We start from the raw sequence: 11,684 nt of genomic DNA, 5'->3' as shown, positions 1-11,684 counted from the left end.
TCTGGTGCCGCCCCTCGATGCCGGTTACTGCCCCGCACACTGGATAAGACTTCCTGTGGGCGCGTATATTCTGTATCCTTGACTCGGTAGCTACACATCGTATGATCCGTCCGGCTGTCTTCTCTCAGGCATCTGCCATTCTCACCAAACGTTCATTCTCTACAACTCCAATCACAACTATGAAGCATCACTTGATGGTCGGAACATGGGTCGCCCCTGGGCGTATCTACACTGTTCAATTCGACGATGAGGCTCTCACTTTGGAGCTGGTCAAGAAGACCGAAATCCCGGAGGCTGAGCCTATCTCATGGATGACCTTCTCTCACGACAAGAAGACTATCTATGGTGCTGCCATGAAGAAGTGGAACAGCTTCGCTGTGAACAGCCCCACCGATATTGTTCACCAGGTGTCGCACCCCGTCGCCGGTCACCGTATGTCCCGTCAACTCTTCAATTCCCAGTCAATTGGCCTTGAACTGGGCAATAGGCACTCTAGTACCTCTGGCTAACCCTCTTTAGCTCTTGCCCCCAGCGCCGACACCAACACCCGCGCCATTTTCGTTCTCGCCGCGCGCCAGGCCCCCTTCAACGTCTACGGAAACCCCTTCTACAAATATGCGGGGTACGGTAACGTCTTCTCCGTGAAGCCCGACGGAGCTCTGGATGTCAATGTCCAGAACTACGAGTACCAGGAGAACACCGGTATCCACGGCATGGTTTTCGACCCCACCGAGACCTACCTGTACTCGGCCGACCTGACTGCCAACAAGATCTGGACTCACAAGAAGGATGCTCAGACTGGTCAATTGGAGCTGGTCGACTGCCTGGAGGCTCCCGCTCCCGGTGACCACCCCCGTTGGGTTGAGATGCACCACACTGGCAAGTACTTGTACGTGCTGATGGAGGCTGGCAACCGTCTGGGTGTCTACGTGATTGATGAGCGCACCCACAAGCCCGTCTTCACCCACATTACCTACCCCTTGCTTCCTCCTGGTATGTCCCAAATCTGAAGATCCCGAGTCCAATTAGAATACTCATCTGTTTTATCTAGGTCTCCCTCCCCGCAACAAGTACCGCGGTGACGTGACCTTCACCACCAAGAGCGGCGAGTACCTGTTCGCTACCACCCGTTCCAACCACTTCGATGTGACTGGATACATCACTGCTTTCAAGCTCGGCCCCTCCGGTGAGATTGAGCGCCAGCTCTTCATCAACCCCACCTCTACTAGCGGTGGTCACTCCAACGCTGTTAGCCCTTGTGACTTCAGTGATGAGTGGGTCGCTATCTGTGATGACCAGCTTGGCTTCGTTGAGATGTACCGCTGGCGCGATGAGAAGCTTGCCCGTGTGGCGCGTGTAGACATTCCCGAGCAGGGCTTTGCCATGAACGCCATTTGGTATGATTAAATGATAAAAAGTGCAGTTAATATGTACATACAATCCAGACTATAGAATCTGGATATTTTATAATTGAACTATGAATCATAGACTTCTAGTAAAAATGATTGAGTTTGTAGACCCAAGTCACTTCGTACTCCGGACTCGCGGGGCAAGGAAAAAAAAAATATGGGGAAAATCGGCAAAGAACTCGGTTCTGCTTTGCTTTCTTCCGGGATGAGGGGCAACTGCCGATGACGATGGATTGGGACCAGATGGATTATTATTATCTCTGGCTTTCTCATTCTGACTCTGATTCATTCTATATCCAAAAAGTTCCTTGATTTAACCCCAAAATATACCCCGCCATCATGACTACCGGTCTTCTCTATGTGACTATGCAGCCTAAGGGCTCGCTGCCTGACACTCAATTCCACGACTGGTACAACACCGAGCATGGTCCTCTGCGTCTTCGTCTGCCCTTCTGCACTAATGGTTTCCGCTTCCGGGCCACCGATGGCGAGGCTCCTGAGTACGTGGCGCTGTACGATATCACCGACATGGACGAGTTGACCCGCAAGACCTACCTGGATCTCCGAACAGATCTTATTAAGACCGAGCGTGAGAAGAAGACCATGGCCCAGATTGACGTTGGCCGCAAGTTGTACGATCTGGTGGAGGAGCGGAGCCAGGACAACTACCGCCACTTGGAGGATCGCGCCGATAACGATCCCGAGACCCGCGGCAGCGTCATGATTGCTGTCACTACCGTCCTCGCCGACGCTGAGAAGGAGGCCGAGCACGACCGCTGGTACCGCGAGGAACACATCGACATGCTTGCCCGCGTGCCAGGATGGCGCCGCACTCGTCTCTTCCGTACTGCCGCCATTGACTCGGCTGCTCCCCGTGAGACCCTCGCTCTGCACGAGTACGATCCCGTCAACGGTCTGGGTGGTGAGGAGCACAAGGCCGCCATGAACACCCCATGGCGCGAGCGTCTCCAGGAGTCTGTGGTCTCCAAGTCCCGCCGCACTTACCAGTGGTACTACACCTTCGGCCCTGCTCCCCGTGAGCTCGCATCCCTTGCCAAGTCGGATGTGATCGGACCCTGGTCTTCCAACGATGGTCGCACTCGCACTTACCCCTCAACTACCCGCCCGGCTGTCGAGTCCTTCGTCACAACCAAGGACGGTGTTGAGATCCCCTACCGATTGGAGGGTAGCCTCGACCCCGAGGCCCCCGTCGTGGTTCTCAGCAACTCCATCCTGGTCAACTGGAACATCTGGGACCGCTTCGTGGATGCCTTCTTCGCTCGCAAGGAGAACCAGAAGTACCGTCTTGTCCGCTACCTTACCCGTGGCCGTCGTTCCGCTAGCGGTGAGCAGCCCGTGAACATCGATCTCCTCGCCTCTGACCTGAACACTCTCCTTGAGGCCCTGCGCGTCTCCCCCAAGGCTGCCCGCTTGATCGGTGTCAGCCTGGGTGGTGTGACCGTCCTCAACACTTCTCTGCTATTCCCCGAGCGTGTTGGCGCGTTCATCGCCTGTGACACCAACTCCTCTGCTCCGGAGTCCAACCGCAAGGCCTGGGGCGACCGTGTCGCTATCTGCGAGAAGGAGGGATCCGTGGACCCTGAGACCAAGGAGCCCATCGTCGGCGAGGAACTTGCTGAGGTCACCACCCGCCGCTGGTTCGTTCCCGAGTCTTACGAGACCCAGCCTGAGGTTCTGGCTCCTGTCAAGGAGGCCGTACGCACCAACAGCCTGAAGGGCTTTGCCCACAGCGTCCAGGCTCTGTGTGCCTACGACATCCGTGACCGCATGGCCAAGGCTACTGTTCCCGGTCTGTTTGTTGCTGGTTCTGGCGACGGTGTCCTGCCCCAGACTATGCAGAAGATGGCTGCCGATCTGAACGGTGGTGCTGAGCTGAAGATCATCGACCGTGCTGGCCACTTGCCCATGGTTGAGCAGCCCGAGGCCTTTGCCGATGTTGTTACTGAGTTCTTGAGCAAGATCGATGCTTAGATACATTATGAATTATATAAGGTTGATAGATTTGATTCCATATTGCAAGATTCCATAGCGAATGAGAAATGAAATGGTTGTTATGACGAAAGAAATTAAAGTGAAAAAAAATAAGAACCAAAATACCAAATAAGCAAAAGCACAAGCACAAGCATCATTTGAACGTCAAGTTCTATCCAGTGACTGTTGACCTGATCATCCTTTCCCAATCATTTGAAACGTTCGAGAAGCGCTCAGGAGTGGATGTCGTGTGCCCCGTGCGGTATCCGAGTCCCGCCAAGGACGCAAGTTCCCCTCCGCCTCTTCACTCCGCTGCTCCACGATCCCTCTTCAACATCTCTTCCACCATGACCGACAGCAAGGTCCCTCAGCCAGGACCGGCGAAATTGAAAAGCAATGCAGGCCCCGACCAGTGGCTGGAGGCCGCTAAGGACTGCAAATATTTATCAGAGGCCCACATGAAGCAGCTTTGCGAGATGGTCAAGGAGTATATGATGGAAGGTAAGGAGTCTCCCAAGGCAGCGCTCGGAACGTTGGGCTCGGTACTGATCATGCCCTACAGAATCCAATATTCAGCCCGTTTCTACTCCGGTTACCGTATGTGGCGACATTCACGGCCAATTCTATGATCTTCTTGAACTCTTCCGGGTTTCTGGTGGGATGCCTGATGGCACGGAGCCTGACGCTCCTAAATCTTCCCCCATAACCTCCGCCGATATCGAGCCTCCATCGGAGATTACAGATCCCAAGCTTCGGAAGAAGTTACGAGGCCCTAATAACAATGCCGTTGAGGATGACGAGGAGGAGTCGGAAGGCCCACGCAGTCAGTCAGAGAGCCAGGCATCCAATGATGTCCAGGTAAACCGGAACTTTGTCTTCCTGGGAGATTATGTGGACCGTGGATATTTCAGTTTGGAGACCTTGACCCTGCTATTGTGTTTGAAGGCCAAGTGAGTACTCTTGAATATGCCCCTCCTTCATAAGAGGAGACTAACCTTCGATGCGCTTCCCAGATATCCCGATCGAGTAACATTAGTGCGGGGAAATCACGAATCCCGCCAGATCACACAGGTGTACGGTTTTTACGAAGAGTGTTTCCAGAAATACGGCAGTGCCTCGGTATGGAAAGCATGTTGCCAGGTCTTCGACTTCATGACGCTGGGCGCCATCATCGACGGCAAAGTCCTATGCGTACACGGAGGATTGAGTCCAGAGATCCGCACCCTAGACCAAGTGCGAGTAGTCGCCCGTGCACAAGAAATCCCACACGAGGGCGCATTTTGCGATCTTGTCTGGTCCGATCCCGACGACGTGGAGACATGGGCGGTCAGTCCTCGTGGTGCAGGCTGGCTCTTTGGTGATCGCGTGGCGGACGAGTTCTGTCACGTTAACGATCTCTCCCTGATTGCCCGCGCGCACCAGCTGGTAAATGAGGGATATAAATACCATTTCGCCAACCAGAATGTGGTTACCGTGTGGAGTGCCCCGAACTACTGTTACCGATGTGGTAATCTCGCTTCAGTGTGTGAGATTGGAGAGGATCTCAAGCCGTCATTCAAGCTGTTTAGTGCTGTGAGCGATGATCAGCGACATGTGCCCAGCACACGGCCGGGCCGTAGCGAGTACTTCCTGTAACATGAGCAATTTGATTTGCACCGGCGCGGGCGTTTGGGTTTGCCGTTGGTTCTTCCGGGGATCGGAGCATTTACCATAATGATCTTAGAGACGAAATGAATGATATGTCCATACCCTTACACGGAATATAGATTCTTATGAAGAGCTGAAACTTAGAAGGTGGAGGTGGATGGTGGATGGTGTAAGTAAAGCTACCATTTCTTACCATTTCTCCCTGAAATTCTACAATTTGAGAGATAATATTAATAAATACCCCGGTGGCCGACTGGTCAGGCCTCTCACACCTGTAAGCAGTTTGCTTAGAATTGTCTATGATTTTAAGGAAGTTTACAAGGTTTCAGACCAGCTGACCAAATTTCCGAATCAATTGAAACCTGTTGATGTGATACAAATGCTATGATCTAATTGATGCTTTGGACGACTTTGGGGTGCAACATGGCAGTGATATATACATATGTTCGGAGTCGTGGAATAATTGAGATACACTCGGTGCCAGGCTACTCTAAATGAAAACCACTATTCGGGTCATATAAAATGAATATCCAACTGAGTATCACTCGAGTACTAAAGAGGAGTCATTCAAATACTCGTGGGATATTTCCCACATCCCAAACGGGTTGATATTACTTCTGAGGAGCTTTACAATGCTGACTACTTTAAGGGAACGCAGAAAGACAGTATATATAGCAAGTAATAGGGTTATTTGTCATCATGGGCGGCTGGCCTAATGGCAAGGCGCTTGATTTCGGTTCAAGAGATTGCAGGTTCGATCCCTGCGTCGCTCGCTATTCTTTTTTTCTTTTCTTTTTTTTCTTCCCCCCTTCCAGCCACCTACTTTCTGCTATAGATAAATAAATTCATTTACTCACACAATTACTCTCTATAATATATGCCGGAGATGGCTATTGCTACCTAGCTACCTAGACACATATACAAAGAATAAAAATACGGATTCCTAAAGAGTAAACAAACCGAATTGGCGGGGAAGAACTAATCCACCTTGACCTTAATCAACAACCCCACTCAGGAACAAAGCCATGGCATTCGCCTACACAGTCGCGTCCCATCTAGCATACTTCGATACCCCGTCAGCCGAATTCGCCGCAAGACGCCCGGAAATCGAATATTTGGGCGTCGGAGGATACATTTTCTCCCAAGATGCAGAGCTGACTGGATCCCACTCAACATCCCCACCGCGCATCCTGCTGCTGCAGCGAGCGCTAACCGACTCGATGCCTGGATTATGGGAAGGACCCGGGGGCGCACATGAGCCAGAGGAAGATAGAACTCTGCTAGATGGCGTTGTGCGTGAAGTTCTTGAGGAGACTGGACTGCATGTTTCGCGGTTTGTGGAGCTTGCCGGGGTGGATGGATGGACTCATCAGCAGCGAGATGGACGGTTTATTCGCATTGCCAAGTACTCGTTCATTGTCGAGGTTTATGAAGGCCGGCGTGAAGTATCTGGTGTGTCTGAGGTGGTTCCTCATGAGGAGATCTCTGTTGTTATGGAGGTTGGGGCGCATCAGGCGTATAAGTGGGCAGTTGAGGAAGAGGTGAAAGTTTCTCTTGAGACTGGTGTGGACAAATTGACGCCGCATCAAGGGCCCAATGTTCTTCGGGCGTTTGATATATTGAATAGAGGGCTGAAATAAGAATCATATAGATTTATCTGTCCATTGATTGTTCTACCAGGCTACATTGTTTGAGAGTCATCCTCTACTGGACTTGCGCCTTCCGCCTGCATCTTCAAGGCTACTTGGTCAACATCCCTCCACACACGTAACAGATTGCCACCGGCCACCTTGGCAGCATCCTCATCACTCAGTCCCCGGCGTAGAAGCTCTGCAATAAGATCTGGAAATTTCGACACATCTTCCAAACCCCGAGGTACTGTCGGAATACCATCAAAGTCACTACCAAGACCTACATGGTCAAACCCAGCGACTGTCCCGATATGCATAATATGATCCGCAACACGCTCGAGAGTAGCATTCTCAGGATCATTATCAGGTATGCCATCAGCACGGTCCGAAGCCACACAGGAGATGAAATCAGGCGAGAAATTGACCATCACTATTGACTTCTTCTCCCGTACCAGCTCGAGAACATCATCAGGAACATTACGCGGATGCGGGCACAGCGCATAAGCTGAGCTATGACTGAAGATAATCGGAGCCCGACTTCCAGCCCACTCGGTCTTGCCAGCACCTAGTACATCACGCATAGTATCCACGCTCACATGGGCCAGGTCAACAATCATGCCGAGACGGTTCATTTCAAAGACTACCTTCTGGCCTTCAGGACTCACTCCGTGCCACAGCGGGTCAGACTTTTTCACTCCGCCACCTGGCAATTCGACGACTGCGGCATCGGCATAGCGATTGTGGCAGTTGTGTGTCAGTGTTGCATAGGAGACACCCAGTTCGTAGAAAATGCGAAGATGGGCTAGAGAGTTGCCGATCGAGTGCAAGCCTTCTATGCCAAGAGGAGAGATGATCTTTCCCTCCTGAAAAGCGCTCAGGGCGGTGGTGCCATTCGGCGGAGTCGAAAAGACACCAGGGAAAGTCTGCTGTATACGAGACATCAAATCGACCTGTTCCATCGTCTCCCGTATACCTATATTACTGTCAATGCTGCTCATGGCAATGTGCTGTTTGTTTACGTACTAGGCGCATATGTTTCATCGGAAAAGTCCGTCCAATTCGTGGGACAAGGCACAAAGACACTCCAGAAAGTGCCACCGACATGACCACGCTTCAGACGAGGTAAATCGACGTGAGCAGGGAGTGTGCCATTGAGAAAGGCGTCCGTGAAATTGGAGCTATGAATGTGATTATGGAAGACTGATCTGATAAAGATAGGGAAGTCATCATGGCCATCTAGCTGAATTAGCCATGACCCAGTAGTATCATGCGATATTTCATACCAATCAATGGGGTCTGAGTCAAGATGTTCTGCACTCTTTCCTCGATGCTAGCGATACGATGGACATGGTGGCAGTGCGGCCGAAGAAACCACCCACCAGCAATTACGCTGAAGAGCAGCAGAGCCCAGCGTCGTTTCTGGCATGATTTTGGCTTTGCGATCTTCAGGTTCTCTGGATCTTGAGCCAGTGCCTCGTAGTGTTTCTGCATTGATATCTTCTCCATGTCAGATAAGTGATGAGGAGAAGTTGGGGAAGCACGCGATAATCCCGATAAACCCGGTGTACTACTGCGATAAGCTCGATCTCCTATCAACCGGTATTAATTCGTTTCGTCCGAAAAGATTACAGCTAGATTTTCAAGTTTCTCGTATAAGCAATCCATCTGCCAGGTCTTTATAACCCCCCAGGTCTGATAAAAATGAAGGGGTTCAAGAATCCACCTAGAAACCTACTATGCACAAAGAAACTTGGAAGTGCCAAGTAGTAATCCACATAAGAACAAAATAATTGAACAATGTCTGCTTCAATAGCTATTAAGACTTACTAGTCAATATGTTACTTGTGTATAAAGACGATGGCTTGTCACATAACTATATATATCTTGCAATCCAAGTATAATCTGTGTTATACCCTGTTGAGGGTCAACATGTCTAGATGTTAATCCGTCGACGCTCATTTGCTCCATTTGTTGCGGATCCACTTTTATTTTTCCCTCTCAAGTTTGAACTTGAACCCCACCGTCGAAGTTGAAACACTTCACAGTCAATTTATCAGGTTTGATATAATGGCTGGTGATAGAGCCATGGCCGACGGTATGTTTCTGTTATCCTTTGATCCCAATACTTTCAGTAGTTCCACGCGCTCACATTCCTGGGACAGGCCTCGTCGCCGCGTGGCATGCCTACCGGCTTCCTATCCTCATCGCACTCTCGGCATTTTTCTTCGCTATCCGTGCCTATCGCACATTTTCGAGATCCAAGACCCCGGCCTCGGCCTCCGTGCCGTCTTCCCCACGCAGCAAGTCACCCGAGAAACTCGAGAAACTCAACCCCGCAACAGAGAAGCAACATGAACCTGTCTCAGAGGTCAAAAATGCCAAACCCGTCCAGAAGCAAGCCACAGCTAAACCTTCCGGTCCCAAGCGTGTCCAGGGCAAGAAGCCCGCAAAGACAATCGGTCGCCGTGATTCCAACGAGGAGCCCCAGCTATTCACCCATATCCAACCGATCATTTTCTTTGCTTCTTTGACTACAAACACCGAACGGTATGCGAATATTCTTTTGGAGGATTTGCGCGTCGCTGCTCAGGAGCGATCCAAGCAGGCGAACTCGGAACGGGGTCTTTTACCCCCACAGATCCATGACATCTCGTACATTGATTTCGACGACTTTTTTGTCTCCGCTCCGAAACCACCTTCAACCTCTCCCGGAACTCGCTACGTTTACTGCATCTTGGTCCCGACCTACAACATTGACACAGTTTTGAGCACCTTCTTGGGTGACCTGGAAGAAACACACAATGATTTCCGAATTGACACTGGATCGCTGCATCAATTGGCAGGCTACTCGGTCTTTGGATTTGGTGACAAGGAAGAATGGCCGACGGAGGAGGAAGGTTTCTGCACACAGGCTAAGGAAATTGATCGATGGATGTCCAAACTCACAGGCCGCAAGCGGGCGTACCCTCTGGGTATGGGTGATGTCAAGAGCGATGTCGACGCATCTTTGAAAGAGTGGTCTCGGGGACTCCAGGAGACCTTCTCGGATATCTTGGAGAACGGCGGCTTGGGTGAAGGTGTTGTCGGTAGTGGTGATGCCGTGGAGAGTGACGAAGAGGACGTTGACGAGGATGACGACAAAGAAAAGAAAACATCAATGGTGGATCTCGAGGATATCAAGATGGGTGGTGACTCCGCGCCTCTGCCCGTTGATTTCACCACTGTGGGCAAAGTTATATCTTCCGAGGCCAGTGCCAAGGAGATGGTCCCCAAGACCTCGCCAACCTACGCCTCTTTGACGAAACAAGGTTACACGATTGTGGGTTCGCACTCTGGAGTCAAGATCTGCCGATGGACCAAGTCAGCGCTACGAGGACGGGGCTCCTGCTACAAGTTCTCTTTCTATGGTATCCGATCACACCTGTGCATGGAGGCGACACCATCTCTCTCCTGTAGCAACAAGTGCATTTTCTGCTGGCGCCACGGTACTAACCCGGTCGGAACGACTTGGCGATGGAAGGTTGATGAACCTGAGCTCATCTTCCAAGGAGTTAAAGAAGGCCACTACAAGAAGATCAAAATGATGAAGGGTGTGCCCGGTGTCCGAGCTGAACGATTCGCCGAGGCCATGCGCATCCGCCACTGTGCCTTGAGTCTGGTCGGTGAGCCGATTTTCTACCCTCACATCAACCGCTTTTTGGAAATGCTTCATGCAGAGCACATCTCTAGTTTCATGGTCTGTAACGCCCAGCATCCCGACCAGCTTGAGAACCTGCACCGCGTCACTCAGCTGTACGTCTCCATTGACGCGAGCAACCGTGAGAGTCTGCGCAAGATTGATCGCCCATTGCACCGTGATTTCTGGGAGCGATTCCAGCGTTGTCTCGATATTCTACGAGAAAAGCGACACGTCCAACGAACCGTTTTCAGATTGACCTTGGTCAAGGGCTTCAACGTTGACGACGAGGTGATCGGATACGCAGACCTGGTTGAAAAGGCTTTGCCATGTCTGATCGAGGTCAAGGGCGTCACATACTGTGGAACCAGCACGAGCGCCGGCGCCGGCTTGACCATGCAGAACGTGCCATTCTATGAAGAGATCCAAACTTTTGTTATCGCTCTTGATGCAGAGCTCGAACGTCGCGGTCTCGGATACGGTCTTGCTGCAGAGCATGCCCACAGTTGTTGTGTGCTGCTAGCCTCCAACCGTTTCCATGTGAATGGTAAATGGCACACTCGAATCGACTATCCTCGATTCTTCGAGTTGTTGGAAAAAGAGAAGGCCGACGGAACCTCTTTCACCCCGGAGGATTATATGCAAGAGACCGAGGAGTGGGCCCTCTGGGGTAATGGTGGATTTAACCCCGAGGATGAGCGCGTGCATCGCAAGGGTAAGAACAGAGATAGAGCCATTGAGGCTGCTCCTGCTGAGGATGTTTCGACGTCATGAGCAATGCATCGTTGCATAGGTGGCTTACCCTTATCCCGAATCATTTCGGACGGCACTTCGAATTGGCTCTTGGGCTTCCAACTCGTCCCATGGTAACTGTCTAATATCGGTTTATCGATGTCTGTGCCTGAATTTCGATCATAGCGTTAAGTGTTTCACTGGGAGTGTCTCCCAGAACAAAAGTATTGCTGCGACCATCATTGAGGCTGCATGGTTGCAGTCCAGGATTTTTCGCGTGAGATTTCAATGTTGGCTCTTAAAATGCGATATCAAGATCCATGAGCTATATATGTGTATAGCAAACTCTCCATGGCAAGATGGAATAGCCAACTTCCCCCGAACAGAAACTCATTTCAACAATTCAGTCATTTTCTTCCAAAGGTGCCAGAATACAGAGATTTTCACAGGCCAAGCAGAAGATCTTCGGAGTGAAGAGGTGTCAAAAATTAGACCTCCCTGGCATTCCATAGTAGGCTTCCGATAGTCTTAAAGAGGAGCTGCACAGCATCCCTCGAGCTGCAGTAATCCACAAGCTCTTTTCTAAGATACTATGGG

At 51.0% G+C, this 11,684-nt stretch overlaps 6 protein-coding genes across 6 annotated transcripts; 5 read left to right on the top strand and 1 right to left on the bottom strand.

The window, feature by feature from the left end:
- Nucleotides 1-179: 179 nt before the first annotated feature.
- N7520_003090 (lactonase family protein) lies at nucleotides 180-1,407 on the top strand (the record flags this gene model as incomplete). Its single annotated transcript, XM_057137025.1, has 3 exons — nucleotides 180-432; nucleotides 520-993; nucleotides 1,052-1,407. 3 exons carry the CDS (start codon nucleotides 180-182, stop codon nucleotides 1,405-1,407), a joined length of 1,083 nt encoding a protein of 360 aa, XP_056999711.1.
- Nucleotides 1,408-1,748: 341 nt separating this feature from the next.
- N7520_003089 (putative alpha/beta hydrolase) lies at nucleotides 1,749-3,401 on the top strand (the record flags this gene model as incomplete). The annotated part of the gene is made up of 1 exon (XM_057137024.1): nucleotides 1,749-3,401. The coding sequence occupies one exon, from the start codon at nucleotides 1,749-1,751 to the stop codon at nucleotides 3,399-3,401; it is 1,653 nt and encodes a 550-aa protein (XP_056999710.1).
- A 347-nt stretch (nucleotides 3,402-3,748) lies between these two features.
- On the top strand, nucleotides 3,749-5,036 carry sitA (TOR signaling pathway phosphatase SitA; the record flags this gene model as incomplete). Its single annotated transcript, XM_057137023.1, has 3 exons — nucleotides 3,749-3,902; nucleotides 3,964-4,351; nucleotides 4,415-5,036. The coding sequence occupies 3 exons, from the start codon at nucleotides 3,749-3,751 to the stop codon at nucleotides 5,034-5,036; spliced, it is 1,164 nt and encodes a 387-aa protein (XP_056999709.1).
- A 1,037-nt stretch (nucleotides 5,037-6,073) lies between these two features.
- Nucleotides 6,074-6,688, top strand: N7520_003087 (NUDIX hydrolase; the record flags this gene model as incomplete). The annotated part of the gene is made up of 1 exon (XM_057137022.1): nucleotides 6,074-6,688. The coding sequence occupies one exon, from the start codon at nucleotides 6,074-6,076 to the stop codon at nucleotides 6,686-6,688; it is 615 nt and encodes a 204-aa protein (XP_056999708.1).
- A 41-nt stretch (nucleotides 6,689-6,729) lies between these two features.
- On the bottom strand, nucleotides 6,730-8,185 carry N7520_003086 (putative dipeptidase; the record flags this gene model as incomplete). Its single annotated transcript, XM_057137021.1, has 3 exons — nucleotides 6,730-7,652; nucleotides 7,703-7,915; nucleotides 7,963-8,185. The coding sequence occupies 3 exons, from the start codon at nucleotides 8,183-8,185 to the stop codon at nucleotides 6,730-6,732; spliced, it is 1,359 nt and encodes a 452-aa protein (XP_056999707.1).
- A 579-nt stretch (nucleotides 8,186-8,764) lies between these two features.
- On the top strand, nucleotides 8,765-11,129 carry N7520_003085 (flavodoxin and radical SAM domain protein; the record flags this gene model as incomplete). Its single annotated transcript, XM_057137020.1, has 2 exons — nucleotides 8,765-8,774; nucleotides 8,842-11,129. The coding sequence occupies 2 exons, from the start codon at nucleotides 8,765-8,767 to the stop codon at nucleotides 11,127-11,129; spliced, it is 2,298 nt and encodes a 765-aa protein (XP_056999706.1).
- Nucleotides 11,130-11,684: the final 555 nt, after the last annotated feature.

The sequence above is a fragment of the Penicillium odoratum genome (genome assembly GCF_028828045.1).
Source record: "Penicillium odoratum strain IBT 22623 chromosome Unknown utg000002l_segment0_segment0, whole genome shotgun sequence".
In the NCBI taxonomy this organism is placed as follows: Eukaryota; Fungi; Ascomycota; class Eurotiomycetes; order Eurotiales; family Aspergillaceae; genus Penicillium; species Penicillium odoratum.
The sequence above is the reverse complement of the archived record's forward strand: the minus strand, read 5'-3'. Positions and strand labels throughout refer to the sequence as shown.